The sequence below is a fragment of the Chiloscyllium punctatum genome, chromosome 5 (genome assembly GCF_047496795.1).
Source record: "Chiloscyllium punctatum isolate Juve2018m chromosome 5, sChiPun1.3, whole genome shotgun sequence".
Classification (NCBI taxonomy): Eukaryota; Metazoa; Chordata; class Chondrichthyes; order Orectolobiformes; family Hemiscylliidae; genus Chiloscyllium; species Chiloscyllium punctatum.
Window position 1 is genome coordinate 114,443,343 of NC_092743.1, and position 20,853 is coordinate 114,464,195.

At 38.5% G+C, this 20,853-nt stretch overlaps 1 protein-coding gene across 39 annotated transcripts in view; it reads left to right on the top strand.

Moving 5' to 3' along the window:
* clasp2 (cytoplasmic linker associated protein 2) overlaps positions 1-20,853 on the top strand; it is a 320,216-nt gene that overhangs the window by 195,802 nt on the left and 103,561 nt on the right. For 27 of the 39 annotated variants that reach the window (XM_072571110.1, XM_072571109.1, XM_072571113.1 and 24 more), the window contains 3 exons: positions 3,053-3,076; positions 10,665-10,909; positions 10,990-11,053. In XM_072571110.1, coding sequence (XP_072427211.1) covers positions 3,053-3,076; positions 10,665-10,909; positions 10,990-11,053 — 333 coding nt within the window. The remainder of the gene's footprint in view (positions 1-3,052; positions 3,077-10,664; positions 10,910-10,989; positions 11,054-20,853) is intronic. The other 12 variants (XM_072571117.1, XM_072571144.1, XM_072571140.1 and 9 more) reach the window with 1 other exon arrangement.

A 20,853-nucleotide genomic window follows, 5' to 3' on the forward strand; every position in this document is an offset into this window, starting at 1 on the left:
TTCAACTTACCAAAAAAAAACACCTTGATATTTTCTCTGCATCAGATCACTCTCAGAATTTCACTTTTTTCCCAGGTTATACTGCTAGAAAAAATGCATAGTCTTTACAGTTCAAAGGGAGGAGATTTGAGGAGAGAGGACAATGGATGACCAAGGTTAGAGGTGCTGAATGTACAACTCTCTGGAGAGTTACCCATGAGCCACTTTAAATGCCCACTCATGTAATTCCCTTGGTTTTGTCTGTGAAGTAATTGAATAATTGGTCATTTGTTCTGTTCCTCTTTATGTGATCTTATGTGGTCATTTATTGCACACAATTTGATTACAAGCCAGCACATCTTAAAATTCATTCATGGGATGTGGGCTTCTCTGGCCAGGCCCATCAGTGATTGCCCTTCAGAGGTTGGTAATGTGCTGCCTTCTTGAGCTGCTGCAGCCCCTTTTGTGTATGTAGAATGCCGTGAGGGAGGAAATTCCAGGATTTTTTCCACCAGTGATACTGTAGGAATGGTGATATATTTCTCAATCAAGATGGTGACTTTGAAGTAATTAATAGTATCTGAAAGACTAAGATATTGCTGATTTAAATGCTAAGGTGATGTGTCAGTACTTTATTTCTTGATCACGACTTACCATGATTTTAAAAATGTTTGTTGCAATTTTCTCTTTTCCCCTGTCTTCACTGAAGAATTGATTTCTTGAAGAGTTATAGATTATTCTGCTGTATTTGATCAATCCATTACTTACTTTGAATCTTGATGAAAAGTTAGGCAAGGCATGAGATGGTTTGCACTGATAAAAAGCTAAGTGTAGGTGTGTTCTATAAGGAAAATATAAAGTGCCTTCAGGAGGCAGGCTCAGTGATTGGACAAGAACATGGCTGATGAAATGCAACATCGAAAAATGTGAGCTTATCAACTTTGATCAGAGAAACAAATGTGCAGACTATTTCTTAAATGGGAAGGTTATAGGTGTAGATGTACAAGGGGACTGAGATGTCCTTGTTGAGAAGTCACTGAAGGACGTGCAGCAAGCTATTTGGTAGATTAAAGAAATGTTAGCTTTTATTGGAAGAGGGTTTGAGTACAGGAGTGCAGAAGTCTTGCTTCTGTTTTATAAATTGGTTAGGCTGTCCCTGTAAGAAATTTTGGTCTCGTTATGTCAAGAAAGATATTGCCATAGAGGGAGTGCAGACCTGTTCCTGGGATGGTGGGACTGTCTTGTGAAGAGCGATTGGGCAAACTGGGCCTATAGAGTTTTGAAGAATGAGGGATGTTATTGAATCTTATAAAATTCTTAAAGGGATGGATGGGATGAATGCAGGTGAAATATTTCACTTGGTTAGGAAATCTAAAACCAGGGTCACAATTTTAAAGAAATGATGGATGCTGCATAGGTCCAAGATGAGGAGAAATTATTTCACCGAGAAGGTTGTGAACCTTTGGAATTCTCTGCCTCAACGGGCGGTGGAGATTGTGTCTTTGAGTATGTTTAAAATAGAGTTTGGTAGATTTCAAATTACTGGTAATATTCAGGGTTATGGGAACAGGGTGGATAAAGGGTATTGAAGTTTTTGATCACTCCTGATGATATTAAATGGCAGCCTGGATTGAAAGGCTGAACCACCTGCTCCTATTCCTATGTTTGTAGTGGAGTTTCCCAGGGGTCGGTATTGAGACCCTTCTTTATCTGATATACAATCAAGATCTTGGTGTCCAAAGCAAAACTTAAAAGTTTGTGGATAACTCAAAACCCAGTAATATTTTGAATTGAGCGAAGGACAGTGTGGAACTCCAAAAAGATGGTGAAGTGAGTGGGTAGGTGGCAAATGAATTTGAATACAGAGAAGCATAAGACAATGTATTTTGTAGGAGAACATCAAAAGACAATATAAAACAAGGGATACAGTTCTAAGATGGGTGCAGGAGAAGAGGGACTTGAGTGCATGTATGCATAGATCATTGAGAGTGACCCGACAGATAGAGCAGCAAATAAAGCATTCAGTATCTTCAGCTTTATTGGTAGCGGCATCGAGTACAAAAGCTAGGAGGTGATGTTGTACTTGCATAAGACACTTACTAGATCTCAGTTTCATTCTGAGCTCCACATTTTAGGAAGGTTCTGAATGCCTTGGTGGGAAGGCAGAAACAATTGGAAAGAATGCTTCTAGAGACGAGAAACTTAAGTTATGAGAAGAAGTTGGGACTATTCTCCTTGGAGAGAAGAGGGCTAACAGTTGATTAGATAGAGATTTTCATAATCATGAGCGGGCTGGATAGAGTAGATAGGGAGAAATTGTTCCCGTTTGTAAAAGGAACAAAAATGAGAGGACATAGATTGAAAGTAATTTGCAAAAGAAGCAAGGGTGATATGAGAAAATATTTTATTTCAACAAATAGTTAGGGTATAGATTGCACTACCTGGAATTGTGGTGGATACAGGTTGAGTTAAGGCATTCAAAAAGGCATTGAATGATTATTTAGATAAAAATTCTGTGCAAGGACAAGCAATGCAGGATATTAGCACTAGTTAATGATGTTTATTTGAAGAACTGGTGTAAGCATGATCGGCCAAATGACCACTACTTGTGCCGTGACTTCAGTGATGTTCCCAAGGTGGAAATATAAATCCATTAGCTATTGTTGGCCCCTGAGTATCCAAATACTTCAGGTACTTTCTTTCGAAGAAAAATTGGAATTGTAGAAGAAGCAACAAGTGCAACAATATGGTAAGCAAGCAATATGGTTCAACACCAAACAACTTCAGTCATGAGAAGACTATAAAAAACGAACTCAGATTATAATTGTGAGCAACTACATTTCTATGCTTGCTTTACAAATTCAAAATTATGGGTACAAACTCAAATTTCAGATTTGGGGATGTAGAAGCTGGATTAATTTTCGTATATCTGTATAATTGGATTCTTTGAGTCACTAATTTTTATTTTCTGCTTGTGATTTCATTGTCATGCTTCACAATTAACTGAAACAATAAGTACTAACAAAATATAATCTGACTCTTCTCAATTTTTCTTTCCAAAAATTGCTCTCAGCTCCTTGGAGACGTACGGAGTAAGGTAGAGATATTCTTCTTTCCAAGACTGTTTTCCTTGAAGGATTGTATATAGTGCTGTAAGCACCAAGCTGCCTTTTCTGGAATTGAATTCTTAATTAATTTGTAGTATATTTGAGATGGCATAAATTCTCAAAACTTCTTATTTTCCATTCATTCGTGGCGTGTGGGTATCGCTGGCCTAAACCATCATTCATTGCTCACCCCTAATTCCCTAGAGGGCAGCTTAGAATCAACCACATAACCTGATCTTAAATGTTAACACAGACTCATACCAAACACAGACTTCATGACAAAGAAGTTAAAAAAGTCACAATGATGCACTTCCAAAGTGAGCTGAAGCTGAGCATGAGCCTAGAATTGATTTTCTATATTCTTTGTATTATCCTGCTGATTTTTTTATCTTAGCTGAGCAATTGAATTTTAATCTCTGCCAATGCATTCTGCTATGTAGTGCATCAGAGAGGCCAGTACTTCCTGGTCTGTCAGGTTCAGTTGCCCAATGCAGCTATTAAACTTTAACCATGCATTACCTTTGTTATATGTGTATTGAAGGACTTTTTTTCTGTAATGTAATTTAACAGATCTTCTCAAATCATTGCACCTGCTGCCTAGCATTCTGCATACTTATATTGAGGAAGTAACTAAAAGTTTTTAACGAATGCATTAGCAAATGTTTGGAAATGCTTTCGGTTTATGTCACTCTTGTTTGGTATTAGGTCTTATTGATGAAACATGTAACAGAAAATTAGAATTTGCCAAATAGGGTATTTAACAGCGAAGTAAGAGTATAGTCTTGATTTTTTTTCTCTGATAGGGAGCCTGATATTATGAGGAGCATTTAATCCATAATGCATTATAAGCAGCATCTATTAGTCTTGAATTAATCTGGGGATATATTTATTTATAACAGACTGTATGACCCTAGTTAAATGTATGTCCAGCTTTATAACAGAATGATACAGGAGTTGTTAAACACTTTTGTGGTGTAGTGATAGTATTCCTATCTCTGAACCAGGAGGCCCAGCTTCAAGTCCCACCTGCTTCAGAGGTGTGTAATGATAGCTCTGAGCAAGTTCATTAGTCAATATCTGAAAAGGTTGTTATGGAGCATAAACACTCCTGTTGTTCTGAAACAGTATCTCATTCAACTTCTGTGAAAATTGTAAATCAAACATAACTGTTGTTGCTGGATTGAATACATTGATGTAACGTAGTGAAACATCATCCTATATAGAGCCATAGTCATAGTCTTATACAGCACAGAAACAGATCCTTCGGTCCAACTTGTCCATGCCAATCAAATATCTTAAATTAATGTCGTCCCATTTGCCAGCATTTGGCCCATATTCATCTAAGCCTTTCCTATTCATATACCCATTCAGATGCCTTTTAAATGTTGCAATCATACCAGCCTCCACCATTTCCTTTAGCAGCTCATTCCATACACGCATCACCCTCTGCATGAAAAAATTTCCCCTCATACCTTAAACCTTTGCCCTCTAATTTTGGACTCCCCACCCTGGGGAAAAGACCTTGCCTATTTACTCTGTGCATGCCCCTAATGATTTTATAAACCTCTGTAAGGTCACCCCTCGGCCTTCGATGCTCCAGGGAATATAACCCCAGCCTACTCAGCCTCTCCCTACAGCTCAAACCCTAAGTAAAAATGTATTTTTTTAAAAAAAGCTTATTTTTCATTAGTTTCAGTTCTGCAGCTAATTGTCTAATTTCTCAAAGAACAATGATGCCCTGAGTGCTTCTTTCACTAAATTTTAAGCTGAAATCACAGCACTGCAGTTAATAAGTGTCATGTAAATGTAAGAAAGAGTAGTAATAGACCATATGGCCCCTTCAGCCTGATATATTTAATATGATTATGGCTTCTCAATGGTCTTAGCTATACCTCTCACTCACATCATATATCCTTTTGGTGCCTGAAAGGACAAAAACTGTGTATCCCAGAGTTAAACGTCTGAGTTAGAGATGTTAGTGAAGAAATTTTCCTCATCTCAGTCCCAAATGTTTGGCCCCTTATCCTGAGAACCCATCACCCCATCCCAACTCTCTGTTCTTGATTCTGCAGCCAGGAAAAAGAAGCACTCAGCTTCTAAGAGTTAGAATCTTTTGTGTTTCCACAAGATCTCCTGTTATTCTTCTAAATCCAATTTACTCAGCACCATTGTATAAAATAATACTTTCATACTAGAAACAAATTAGCTGAATTTAGCTTTGTACAAACTCCAATGCAGACACGTTTTTCCTTAAATATGGAGAACAAAGCTGTATCAAGTATGCCGCATTCGTTCTTGCCACATCCTGTACAATTGTAGAAAGATTTCTTTAGACTTGTACTCCAATCCCATTGCAAAGAGTGACAAAAAAAGAGTTTGCCTTCCTGATTCTCTGAAGCATGGAACCTCTTTTCACTGTTGCTGCTTCTCTATCCCCGGCAATTTCTAACCAGCAGCTTTGGACAGATTGCTTGCTAAGACTAAACCAAACTAGAAAAATCCCTGAACTGGGAGAACTTTACACTCCCCTTTTATTGTACAAATTTTTTTTAAAAATCTAAAAGCCCTTTTCCCTGATTTCCCTGACTGTCCCTTAGGCAGTATCTGTTAGCCATAAGCAAAGTGGCCTTATCCCTGACAAATTGGAACCTTTGCCTTTTATAACCCCTTTTGAGAAAAACCAAGAACAACATAACCTTGTTAAAGGAGCTGCATCGTTACACTTTCATTAAACCAAGTTAAGTTTATCTGATCATTGTATATTTTTCTATGTGAACTATTAACATTTCCTTAAGAAGAGGTCCCAGCATATTCCCAATGACTCTTCGCAAACTATCTGGCTTGCTGTTCCCTGCTTGATTCAGCATGGTTTTGCAAAACTATGATCATGTTTAACCAGTTTATTGGAGTTCTTTGAAGGACTATTATATGCTCTGGATAAAAATTAAACTGTAGATGTACTGTCCTTGGTTTTCCAGAAAGCATTTGTGGAAAGTTAAAGCTCATCATGGAGGGATTATATATTAGCATGGATAAAGATGAGCTGACTGTCAGAAAACAGAGCATGCAAAAATGAATCTTTTCTGATTGGCAGAACATGATGAGAGGAACCCTGCAGGATTCTAGGCCTCAACTTGTTATAATTTATATCAGTGACTGGGGTGAGGCGAATGAGGTCATGGTAGCTAAGTTTGGAATGGACACTAAAGATAGGTAAGAAAGTCTATTGTGAAGAAGAATGAGAATAATACAGGTTGATATTGATTGAGTGAGTGGGCAAAAATGTGGCAGATGGGATGTAGTATGGGCATGTTTAATTTAGCTAGAAGAATAAAGAAAAACAGACAACAACTGCAAAATTCTCAGATGCAGAGGGATCTAGTTATTCTAGAGCATAATTCACCCATACAGATGTAACAAGAGATTCAGAAGGCTGATGGAATGCTATCCTTTATTACAGGACAAATTGGACATAAAAGTACAAGGTATTGGTGTTATTACACCTTGAATGCTACATAACTTTGGTTTCCTTATTTAAGGAATGATGGAAATAAGCTGGAGGCAGTTCGGAGGAGATTGACTAGGTTAATACATGGAATGAGCAGGTTGTCTAATGAGGAAAGGTTGGACTGATTGGGCTTGTTTTCGCTGGAATTTAGAAGAATGAGGGGTAACTAGATTTACGTGTATAAGATTCTGAATGGTCTTCACAAATGTCTTTGGACGGTGTACATGGTTGCGTAAATCCACAACTTAATAAGCTATCACAAATGAATAAATGATAAATTACATCACCAAGATGACTAATTTCCCTGATTGGTATCTAAGACAAAAGAAACTCACTCCATATTTTGTCAATAAACAAAAAAAATCTACTTTATTAAAACAAACTTATCCTTTAACAAATACCAAAATTCTGTAATAACTACTATGCAAATGTAAAATATTTCCCCTTTAAATCCAAACTTATGCACAATCATTCATGAATAGGACAGAGAAGACAGATAACTGCAGAAATATCATAGTTGGAAAAAAAAGGCAAAAAGAACAAATTCTATGGTTCAAGAGTCCACACCACAAGGGTGGAATGAGGTGACTTTATCACAGTTCTGCATTTTGGTAATTATATCTACATGACAGCAAAGCAATATAAAATCCCTATTTCACTCACAGTCAGATGGAACTAGGTCTTTGCATGAGTTAATTATTCTTTTCAGAATCTGAGGTTTTTGAACTCTGAGAGCATAAGAAGGAGAGAGAAGGATCATTTGCTCACAAGTCTGTGCTCAGTTGCCACTTCCCATTTTGTGAAAATGGCAACTTAAAATCCAAAGGCTGCTGCTAGACAGCTTATTAACTCCGACGTACCTGGTGCCTGCTTTTCTTCCAAAGATATCAAGTTCAGCTGCTCCAAAAGTTACATAATCTTTTGCTACCAGTAAGTGAAAACCACATAGCCCTACCTTTTGACTTTCAAATTAGGTAGAAAAAAACAATAAACACACCTAGAATATATTCTGTAGCACAGCAGTGTCGACACTTTCAATGTTGTATTCCAAAAAGAAAATGTAGTCCTTACTCAAGGTAAACATGAAAAGGATGTTTACTCTTCTGGATGAGCCCTGAAATTAGTGGCTCTTAAAGGTTGCCCTTTTAGGACAGGTGAGATTCTTTTTCTTACAGGATTAAGCAACATTGGAATCCTCTGCTCCAGTAGGCAGTAGAGGCAGAGTCAGTGAATATTTTAGGGTAGATGTGAATAGATTCTTGTGAGGTAAGAGAAGGAAATCTACCCTTGTTAGATGTGAATGTGGAATTTAAACAGATCAGGATTGATCATCATGAATGATGAACAGGCTTGAAGGACCCAATGGTCTATATCTGTGCCTATTTTGTTCCTTGTTTTTTCTCTCTCTCTCTCTCTCTCTCTCTCTCTCTTCTCATGAATAGTGGTGATACATTTAGTGATTTTAACATGATGTGACCATTCTAGAGTCTAAGGAACTTTGGATCATTGTAGCCAGTACATCAACCAGTGTAGTGAGAATAAGAGGTATAGTTACTAAGTTTGCTGATGACACCAAAATTGGAGATGTAGTGGACAGCGAAGAAGGTTACCTCAGATTACAACAGGATCTTGATCAGATGGGCCAATGAGCTGAGAAGTGGCAGATGGAGTTTAATTTAGATAAATGTGAGGTGCTGCGTTTTGGGAAAGCAAATCTTAGCAGGACTTATACACTTAATGGTAAGGTCCTAGGGAGTGTTGCTGAACAAGAGACCTTGGAATGCAGGTTCATAGCTCCTTGAAAGTAGAGTCGCAGGTAGATAGGATAGTGCAGAAGATGTTTGGTATGCTTTTCTTTATTGGTCAGAGTGTTGTGTACAGGAGTTGGGAGGTCATGTTGCGGTTGTACAGGACATTGGTTAGGCCACTGTTGGAATATTGCATGCAATTCTGGTCTCCTTCCTATCGGAAAGATGTTGTGAAACTTGAAAGGGTTCAGAAAAGATTTACAAGGATGTTGCCAGGGTTGGAGGATCTGAGCTACGGGGAGAGGCTGAACAGGCTGGGGCTGTTTTCCCTGGAGCATCGGAGGCTGAGGGGTGACCTTATAGAGATTTACAAAATTATGAGGGGCATGGATAGAATAAATAGACAAAGTCTTTTTCCCTGGGGTCGGGAGTCCAGAACTAGAGGGCATAGGTTTAGTGTGAGAGGGGAAAGATATAAAAGAGACCTAAAGGGCAACTTTTTCACGCAGAGGGTGGTACGTGTATGGAATGAGCTGCCAGAGGATGTGGTGAAGGCTGGTACAATTGCAATATTTAAAAGGCATCTGGATGGGTATATGAATAAGAATGGCTTGGAGGGATATGGGCTGGGTGCTGGCAGGTGGGACTAGATTGGGTTGGGATATCTGGTCGGCATGGACAAGTTGGACTGACGGGTCTGTTTCCATGCTGTACATCTCTATAATTCTATGATTATAACTGCATCCAATCTGTTTGAAAAACCCTCAGATCATGGGTATCATTTGGTCCTGGAGATTGGTAAAGCTTTAGTCCCTAATGTTTCAACAGTATTTTATATCTGCTAATATAAATTACCTTAAGTTTCTTACCCTTTGTAGCCCAGAGGCTGTCCTGTATTTGTTGTATGTAAAGTGTGTATTCTGCCTGAAGACCAGCACAAAATGATTTGTCTACCATTTCCTCATTCCCATGATTATTTATTCTTACCTCTTAAGAGAGCAACATTTATTCTAGTTAATCACCATTTTATATGCTTGTAAAAACTGTTGCAATCTGTTTTTATATTTCTGGTTAAATTAGTCACTTATTTTTCCTCTGCTAGCTATTTTTAGGTGGCTCCTTATTTCTAAAACATTTCAAATCTTCAGGTTTACACAATTCTTTTCCACATTTTAAGCTTTTTAAAAAAGATAAAGAATTCTTGAACTTCCTCAGTAAGCCAGTATGGATTTATTATGCTGAGTTTGTGTTTTTTCAGTGGAATGTATTTTTGTTAAACTTCTGAACTGTTGCTTTAAATGTTCCACACAATATACTTATCACTGTACACTTTTGTGTTTAGATTCCCAATGATTTTTCGCCAGCTCTTCCCTTATACTTAAGAATTTGGGTTTAAATTTAAGATTTGTACTTGCAATAAGAGTGTTGATTTCACATTTAATATTGAGTTCACTTGTATTATGATCACTTTATCCCCAAAGAATCTTTCCTTGTAAAATTACGAAGAAACTTTGCACAGTTACACAATAGGTTTATCCACAATACACTGCTCTAGAAAACTATCACATAAACCATTCAATCTATTCATCTTTCATGTTTGTCTATTTGATTCAGACCATATGAAGATTAAAATCTTCAAATTTTTGCATTGCCTTTGTTACATGCTCCAAGTATTTCTTGTGTAATGATATGTCCAACAGTATAACCACTGCTCGATTACCTATAAATTACGCCTACTGGTGACATTAGCCTTCCTTACCCCTAATGTCCACCCATACTGATTCTACTTTGTGATTTCTGAATATGTGATTATTCTGAGTTGTGAATATCCTTTTTCACTGCTGACCAGTGTCATCCTCAACTGTCATGGTTAATTCTCCTTTTGAAATGTTTTTTTCCCTTTGAATATTTATTTTTTACTCTTGGTACTCTGATAATCATAACTCAATAATTAAACCATTAATCTTGATTTGTGTCTCGTGTTTGTCTATGTTATTATAAATGCTTTGCACATTTAGATAAGGAGTTTGAATTTAATTTTTAAACATAAAGATATAGTGTAGAAAGCTTATCTGTAATTTCCATCCTATATCTTTTGATAAAATTACACCAGTTTGCAGACATTTATTTTGCTGAATACTAAAATGAATTAATTGTCACAGAGGACAAAGCAAATGAAAAGAATAAAGATTTAAATAATTATTGCTTTCACATCACCTTTGTAAAATGAAAAATTGAATTAATTCTCAATCATTAATTTATTTTGTTGGAATATTAACATAGAAATTGTGAAGATGCCTAATAAATCCTGTTACATTACAGAAAAAGCCAGCAAGGAGAAGGTATGAATCATACGGCATATATTCTGATGATGATGCCAACAGCGATGCATCCAGTGTCTGCTCTGAGCGTTCCTACAGTTCTCGAAATGGCAGCATCCCTACATATATGCGACAGACTGAAGATGTCGCTGAGGTCCTTAACCGCTGTGCAAGCACCAATTTTTCAGAAAGGAAAGAGGGTCTTCTGGGCTTGCAAAATTTGCTGAAAAACCAACGGACATTGAGGTAAGGAGATTAATAAGTTTACATTATGTTTTTAAGTTGTACAGTATTGTTAGCTAATCAATTATTATTCTCTTCAACAGTCGTGTTGAATTGAAAAGGTTGTGTGAAATTTTCACAAGGATGTTTGCGGATCCTCATAGCAAGGTATGCTAGGGTATTATTGCTTAAAACCTTAATAAATTAGCTCATCAATGTCAATGGAGTACTTCGAAATTTCAAAATGTTGTCATTTTTGTTAATTTTAAAATTAATTTTAAGGTAAATTTGCAACTTGTACAAGTGTGATTTTGTTTTTTTAAAAAAATCAACTGATGAACATGATTTAATATGCTTTAAGTCTTCTTATTCATGGCAGTTGTTTACCCTCCATTAATAGCATTCTCATCTATCAGCTGCATTGTATGTTTGTGCCATAACTGAGCGCCATGATTCCATGCTCCACTGCACCACAAACTATCATCTCCAGTGAACGTCTAGCCAATATCCAACAATCTATTCAATAACTATAATTGAGGAGTTTTCTAACAAACAATTTGCATTAAAATGTAAACACTTCTTCACATTTAAATTGATCATACTGTGTAGATACCATTATTCTAAAATAATAGGCATTAAGAGGGTATAGGTTTAGGCTGAGAGGGGAAAGATATAAAAGAGACCTCAGAGGCAACTTTTTCATGCAGATGGTGGTACGTGTATAGAATGAGCTGGCAGAGAATGTGGTGGAGGCTGGTACAATTGCAACATTTAAAAGGCATCTGGATGGGTATATGAATAGGAAGGGTTTGGAGAAATATGGGCCAGGTGCTGGCAGGTGGGACTAGATTGGGTTGGGATATCTGGTCGGCATGGACGAGTTGGACAGGACGGTCTGTTTCCGTGCTGTACATCTCTATGCTGTACATCTCTATCTTTAAGTATTGAATATTGCAACGTATAACCAATTCTTCAATCTCTCCATGTAAGTTTGAAAAAATAATTTTAAGGGTAATGAGGTCTAAATGTCGATGGGATCCTCAGTTTAATGTTTATCCACATCAGGGCTGAATTATCTGAACAAACCAATATCAGTTTGAAGAACTTTAGATAATTTAACATTTTAAATTACAATTTAAACATCAAACCAGAAACTTTTCTGAAATTATTTTGGATAACTATGTTTATTTCTTTTGTACACATATCCAAATTTAATTGGTTGCCCTAATTTAATTGGTTTTTCTAGTTTAAGCAACATGAACAAAATAAGTAATATTCTTTGTCTTCCTGTTGCATGATAGTAAGGAAGAGAAATTAATTCAACTTTTAACTCTCAAAACATATTATGTTTGGAACACCAACAAATCCAGCATAACCGTAAAAAACAGCAGAAATTCATTTTTTCCCAGAAGCTACTTTACATAGCTTTGGCACCTCAAATGGGCTACTGCAGTATTAAGGGTTAATTATTATAGTCCTCTGTACAACTGTCATCTCATATCATTGCTGCATTCCAGTACCCTCTAGCTATTGCAGGAACAAACCGAATTGACAAAGAAAATGAGAAAGTGTGTAGTTCATATAAAAGATTTGAACATGCTGACATTGGTAATTTGCTTATATTATTTGAGTTGCTGTGTTACTCCTTGGTCGTGAGCCGTGGCTCAGTGATAATAATCCTACATCTGAGTCAGAAGATTTTGGTTTCAAATCCCATCCCAGACAATGCGTATAATTCAGGCTGATACAATGTAATGTTGAGGGAGCACTATGCATTTGAATTATGCTGAAACAAATGCTATGTTGATATCTCTCCTGTTATGTTGATTTAAAAGATGCATGATTTAGCAAAGGACGGGAAAGCTCTTTCATTCCATCTTTGCAAATATTTATCTCATAGCCTACTTCACTGTAATGGGTTAAACAGGTCATTATCTCATTACTGTTTCTGGAACATTGCTGTATGGAATTTTTCTGCAATGTATCCTACTTTACAACAATGACTACATCTCAAAGGACCAAATAGGTTTTAAGTAATCCCAGGGTCATGAAAGACTCAATGCCTTTTCTTTATATCAGTTTTTTCTGTTGGCAGATGGACATTATCCAATGTTCACTTCAACTGCAAAAAGTCATTCTTCTTTACTCTATGTGGTCCTTCAGGTGTAACAAACTGCCCAAGAGATTCACATTTCAACACATAATGAGTGTTTTTCCTGACCTCTACCTTTGTGAAATTCACTCCTTGGCTGTCTCTCAGATTATTTTAAATACGATGCGGCAATTTGACAAGTCGTCATAAAAGTATATTCGTCCATTGGGATAGAATTGACTCTAGCATTGAGTAGCCATCCTTTACGAGAATATGTTCTGTAAATGTGATTCGAGAGGTAAAGGTTATTGGATGAGGAAACACTGGCTTAATTTGGTTTTCATTTGGATATTGTGTTCACATCATTGACTAAAAGTAATATCTGATTAAGCAATTTGTAATCCTATATATGGAATGGCATAGGCTTGTAATGAAGTTTTAACTACACTTTTTGAACACGAACTGTGCCATTCCTCAGAAATCTGTGGCTCAAACCACTAGATGAAGAAAAACAAATGTGCTTGCTGGTGAATTTTAACTCTTTTTGGAAAAAGAATTACAGCTGTTCTAGTCTTGCCTTATTGAGCACTTTCATCTTTTGCACCATATAATTTTTTTCTAACCTATTCAAAGGAAGAATACTTTCATATCTGAAAATTCGATTGATTTTGATTTGTTTGGTCACTATCTTCATTCATTCCAAAGCTTACATGGGATGTGAGGCATCTAAATGAGCAGGAACTGCTTATCTATCATTGAATATCAAATCAAAAGAAACCTACTACATCCTTCATGGTGTGGGTTTTACATGCTCTCTGACTCCGAACAGACTAGCTGCCTTCACTGATTTCTTCACTATAAATAATTAGTGTCTGAGCATTTTACTTGGAATGGGTAATAGTTGTGGCATAGATAGATCTGATGTGGTGTTGGTGAACGGCTGTTTGAAACAGCTAATGAGGACCAGCTTCAGGTGGTCCAATTTCCACAAAGACATTTTTTCATGTCTCCAAGAGATATGATTGCAGCTGTTTAGCTGAGACAAATACCGGATGAACCTTGTTCTTGCCTATTTTCCTTGCAAATTCCAAACATTTGACCCCATGAGGAAGATAATTTTTGAAGTGAATGTTTTAAATGTGCCCACTTCTTACTGAACAGAATTCTTAGATTTCAGCAGACTTTCCTATCTATACTTTTGATAGGTAAGCAGGTGATAACTAACTCCTGATTTCTGGTGTGAGATCTTCATTTTGTCTTTTTTCTTGGTGTTATATGGTATTCACAATGTTGTTATTAGCTGGCAAAAGATTAACAGTCCTCATGGTGCCTGAAGGACATCACAAGGATTGGCATTCAAGAATTAACCCAATTTTACGAAAGGAAGATACCCAGTCTACAAATGTAAGCAGAGAAGGCATCAGCAACACTTCTAAATGTCCTTTTGCAGGCTCTTAAGTTACTCAAACTTAAGATGGAGGAGGAATAGGACTTCTGAGCCTGAGGCTTATCCACTCCTTCTGCTTTTCTTTTCGCTGCTGTCTTTCTTTCTTCCTCTCTTCCCTCTTTTCTTTTATCTTATTTTACTTACCTCTTGGTGAAGAGCTTGGTTGCAGCAGCAGCAAGTGGGCCCAGCAACACGGACTCATGGTGGTGTCATTGAAGGCAAGTTTGGTTGCCCGCAGTTTCTGCATTGTTGAGGTGATCCTAACACTAACTCATGGCTGCTGCTGTGGGGGCAAGTTTGGGTTCCTAGTGGCATCTGCATTCAGCACAGATTCATAAAGGCAGCAACAGAGTTAGATTTAGGCCACTGTGGTACCTGGCAGCATCAGTGGTGTCTGTGTTGGTGAGGTCTGGCAAGAGCGTCGCTGGAGGCAAGATGGCACTAAAGAGTGGTGACTTTGCTTCCAGCAGCAGCGTGGTGAAGTGGACACATGCCTGGTCACTTGGCCCATGGTCCACGATGGAGCACTTAGCAAGAAGGACAGTATAGTTGGACATTTTCTTTATTTCTTCATTTTTCTGCCTTTATACTCTACGTTTTGGTTTGTTTTTCTATGTTTTAAGATGGCGTCGGAGAGTAGCAACACTGTACACTTTCGTTGTGTTTTGTAACAAGATATGTGACAATAAATAAATCAAACAAAACTAAACTTTTGTTGGATCTGACTGAACTACTCTATACTGATGACACAGCTGAAGATCTATGAAATGCTGAACTTTATAGGCCAGAACGGAAGGGATCAGTGCAGATTCTTTGATTATGAAAGTTTAAATGCTGAACTTTCTTGACAATAACGGAATGGATGAATGCAGATTCTTTGTTTAGGAAAATAGTGAATTCCATTTAACAGCATCCAACTCTCAGATTTTGAATTTCAACTGTATTTGTAATGGATATTTATAAAGACCACTCGGGCTACTGTCCACTTAGAAACTAAAATCAGAAATGTGCTGTATGTGGGTTACAAGATGGGAAGGAAACAATAGCCTGAAAATAATTGATTCTAGCCTCTCCACATGTCATGATTTTAAAATTGCTCAAGTTGACAAAATTCAATATTGTTCTACTTTTCTTCAAATCAATCAGCCATCTACTTGAGAAATTGGCTAGATATCATTGTGTCAATTATGTTTATTATCTGGTTCACCTACACTGTCAGAATTGTTGAAGATTCATCAACATGGAAAAAGCTCGCAATGCGGGTTTCTTCTTTTGCAGTTTTATTGTTGTCTCCAGAATGTATTCACAAAATGCCGACCTATTTTTCTGAGTTATCAATACTTCGAGCATTTCTCTGATGCAATTCTTACTTTCCTTCAAACTTTTCGGTGTTTACACAAAGCCACCTTTAACACAAATCTCCCGCCCTATTGCCATCACCGTGTCTCTGCATTAAATAACTATTGATTCTCTTAATTCTACCTTATCATGTTCAAACTTCTATGCCTTGTTTTACTCCTTCAACATGACACTCCAATAGTTCAATTGACTCCTGTCAACCACCTGTGTATTCACTCCTTCAAAGTTGCTTTCACATCATCTTCCCTAAAAAAAACTGAGAAGCCTCCACATTAGCACTCTTCACATTATTTAATCTCCACCGCATTTATGAACACTATTTACTGTAGTTTGTTTTCATCTTTGCTACACACATTTCGATTAGGTTTTGAGGTTTCCTATCCCTACAGTAACTCTTCATATAACAGCATGTAGCAGACATCTTGTTTCAATACCAATCGCCAAGGCAACATTCTTAGTTAATAAATGCTGGAAGTTTGCACAACATTTAGAGTTATGAATAGATACAGCATAATTATAAATAAGAAGTTATCCATAGAAGCAACATCTGTGATTTTTAGTTGCTACGTCACAAAACTATATTACTGCATTTCTTTTTACTCAACTGTTTTTCCACCTGCCCAAAAAAACTTCTATTTTTAGAAACTAAATTGGAAATGTTATATTCAGACAAATAACAAATGCAATTGCAAGGCCAATTATCCATAAATTAATTTTTAAAAATATTTAATTTTAAATAATTGGTAGACAGTAAAATTGACAGTTGGAGGGGTAGTATGCTTCTCCTGTGGAATGTGGGAAATCGGACACAGTTTGAACATCCCTAAAGGTAACAACTGCAGAAATTGTGTCCAATTCCAGCTCTTGTCAGACTGTTTGGATATATTGAGCAGCAATTGGGCACACTTAGAAGCATGCAAGAAGCAGAAAACCTCATAGACAGGGGCTTTAGAGACATGGTGCACCCTGTGTTCAGGCAGAGAGATGGGTGATCACCACAAGGGGCCGAAGTCACCTATGGCTATCCCTCTCTCCATCAAATGTACTGTTCTGAATACTATTGCAGGGGAACGACCTACCAGGGGATGGTGGCACCATAGGCTCTGTTATACAGAGGTTCAAAATGTAGAAAAGCAGTAGTAAGAGGTCAACTCCATAGTCAGGGGCTCAGATATGTCTTTCTGTGGCTGCAATAGGGACTCCAGAATATTGTGTTGCCTCTCTGAGACCAGGGTCAAGAATGTCTCCAACAGCACGGGACATTCTCAAAAGAGGGAAGAGAGCACTTAGGTGTCGTGGTGCACTCTGGTACTAACGACATAGGCAGGAAGAGTGACAAGGTCCTGCACAGGAAGTGAAGTAGCAAGTTGAAAAGCAGGACTTATTCAGCTTGTAAAATTGAGATACTACCTGTGCCACATGCCAGTGAGACTGGGATAGGAAGATAATACAATTAAATACATAAGAGGGAGGGCTTCTGATATGGATATCTTCCAAGGCAGTTGGGACATGTCAAAGATGGGTTGCAACAAAACTGGAAGGGCACCAATATTGTGGTAGAAACGTTTGCTGACGTCACTCAGCAAACTAGTTTAAACTCGTGTGGCGGGAGGCAGGAACCAGAGCAAGTGAAATGACTGAAGAGGAATTGGAGGTTAAGGCTAGTCAGCCTAAGAGGAAGCAGACAGGGAGAGGTTACTGAATACAGCAGGACTGGCGTTCTGAAATGTATTTGTTGTAACATGAGGAGTATGAGCCAGAGTAACAGTAGCATGAGTAACATGAGGCAGATGAATTTAGAGTTGGATTAATATATATGTTCTAACTATTGCAGAGACAGGGACAAGACAAGCAGCTTAAGGTTTCGGAATTTAAATAAGACCATAAGACATAGGAGTGGAAGTAAGGCCATTCGGCCCATCGAGTCTACTCCGCCATTCAATCATGGCTGATGCGCATTTCAGATCCACTTACCCGCGTTCTCCCCGTAGCCCTTAATTCCTCTAGACAACAAGAATCTATCAATCTTGGCCTTGAAGACATTTAGCGTCCCGGCTTCCACTGCACTCCGTGGCAATGAATTCCACAGGCCCACCACTCTCTGGCTGAAGAAATGTCTCCGCATTTCTGTTCTGAAATGACCCCCTCTAATTCTAAGGCTGTGTCCACGGGTCCTAGTCTCCTCGTCTAACGGAAACAATTTCCTAGCATCCACCTTTTCCAAGCCATGTATTATTTTGTACGTCTCTATTAAGTCTCCCCTTAATCTTCTAAACTCCAACGAATACAATCCCAGTATCCTCAGCCGTTCCTCATATGCTAGACCTGTCATTCCAGGGATCATCCGTGTGAATCTCCGCTGGACATGTTCCAGTGCCAGTATGTCCTTCCTGAGGTGTGGGGACCAAAACTGGACACAGTACTCCAAATGGGGCCTAACCAGAGCTTTATAAAGTCTGAGTAGTACATCTCTGCTTTTATATTCCAACCCTCTTGAGATAAGGGACATCGCATTCACTTTCTTAATCACAGACTCAACCTGCATGTTTACCTTTGGAGAATCCTCGACCAGCACTCCCAGATCCCTTTGTGCTTTGACTTTATTAATTTTCTCACCATTTAGAAAGTAGTCCATGCTTTTATTCTTTTTGCCAAAGTGCAAGATCTCGCACTTGCTCACGTTAAATTCCATCAGCCATTTCCTGGACCACTCTCCCAACCTGTCTAGGTCCTTCTGTAGCCTCCCCACTTCCTCAGTACTACCTGCCTGTCCACCTAACTTCGTATCATCGGCAAACTTCGCTAGAATGCCCCCGGTTCCCTCATCCAAATCATTAATATATAATGCGAACAGCTGTGGCCCCAGCACCGAACCCTGCGGGACACCGCTCGTCACCGGCTGCCATTCTGAAAAAGAACCTTTTATCCCAACTCTCTGCCTTCTGTTAGACAGCCAATCCTCAATCCATCCCAGCAGCTCACCTCGAACACCATGGGCCCTCACCTTGCTCAGCAGCCTCCCGTGTGGCACCTTATAAAAGGCCTTTTGAAAGTCTAGATAGTCCACATCCACTGGGTTTCCCTGGTCTAACCTACTTGTTACCTCTTCAAAAAATTCCAACAGATTTGTCAGGCATGACCTCCCTTTACTAAATCCATGTTGACTTGTTCTAATCAGACTCTGCTCTTCCAAGAATTTAGAAACCTCATCCTTAATGATGGATTCTAGAATTTTACCAACAACCGAGGTTAAGCTGATTGGCCTATAATTTTGCATCTTTTGCCTTGATCCTTTCTTGAACAAGGGGGTTACAACAGCCATCTTCCAATCATCCGGGACCTTTCCTGACTCCAGTGACTCTTGAAAGATCTCAATGAATGCCTCTGCTATTTCCTCAGCCACCTCTCTCAGAACTCTAGGGTGTATCCCATCGGGGCCAGGAGATTTTTCAATTTTAAGACTTTTTAACTTTTCTAGCACTATCTCTTTCGTAATGGCAACCATACTCAACTCAGCCCCGTGACACCCTTTAATTTTTGGGATATTACTCATGTCTTCCACTGTGAAAACTGACGCAAAGTACTTGTTAAGTTCTCCTGCTATTTCCTTATCTCCCATCACTAGGCTTCCTGCATCAGTTTGAAGTGGCCCAATGTCTACTTTTGCCTGTCATTTGTTTCTTATGTACTGAAAGAAACTTTTACTATTATTTCTAATATTACTGGCTAGCCTACCTTCATATTTGATCCTCTCATTTCTTATTACACTCTTTGTTATCCTCTGTTTGCTTTTGTATCCTTCCCAATCTTCTGATTTCCCACTGTTCTTAGCCACTTTATAGGATCTCTCTTTTTCTTTAATACATTTCCTGACTTCCTTTGTCAGCCAAGGTTGTCTAATCCCTCCCCGGTTAATCTTTCTTTTGGGAATGAACCTTTGTACAGTGTCCTCAATTATACCTACAAACTCCTGCCATTTTTTGCTCTACTGTCTTCCCAGTTAGCCTCTGCTTCCAGTTTATTTTTGTCAGTTCCTCTCTCATGCCCTCATAATTACCTTTATTCAACTGTAACACCATTATATCCGATTTTGCCTTCTCCCTTTCAAACTCCAGACTGAACTCTACCATATTATGGTCGCTACTTCCTAAGGGTTCCCTTACTTTAAGATCTTTTATAGAGTCTGGTTCATTGCAAAGCACTAGGTCCAGAATAGCCTGCTCTCTTGTGGGCTCCATGACAAGCTGTTCCAAAAAGCCATCCTGTAAGCATTCCATGAATTCCCTTTCTTTAGATCCACTAGCAACACTATTTACCCAGTCCACCTGCATATTGAAGTCTCCCATGATCAATGTAACCTTGCCTTTCTGACATGCCTTCTCTATTTCCCGGTACATGTTGCGTCCCTGGTCCTGACCACTGTTAGGAGGTCTATACACAACTCCAATTATGGTTTTTTTGCCTTTGTGGTTCCTCAATTCCACCCACACAGACTCCACATCATCTGACGCTATGTCATTCAATACCATAGATTTAATTTTGTTCTTAACTAACAAGGCAACCCCACCCCCTCTGCCCACCTCTCTGTCTTTTCGATAAGTTGAAAAACCATGGAGGTTTAACTGCCAGTCCTGACCCCCCTGTAACCAAGTCTCTGTGATGCCTACTACATCATAATCATTCACTATTATCTGTGCCATTAGTTCATCGGCTTTGTTATGAATGCTATGAGCATTCAGGTAAAGTGCCTTAATGCTAACTTCCTTATCATTAGAGATGTTGGAAGTCATATGGCCTAAGTGATCCTTGCTTTTTTCTGCATTCTCAGTCTGCCTCAATTTTAAATCCGCCTGGAAACATGCTATCCTGCTGCTTATCTTTCCATTTACTTCCATACTCCCTGTCGCTTTCACTTTCCCTTTCCCCCAACTCAGAAGTTTAAAGTCCTACTGACCACCCTATTTATCCTCTTCGCTGGAACATTGGTACCTGATCGGTTCAGGTGGAGACTGTCCCAACATTACAGATCCCCCCTGTTCCAAAACTGATGCCAATGCCCCATGAAGTGGA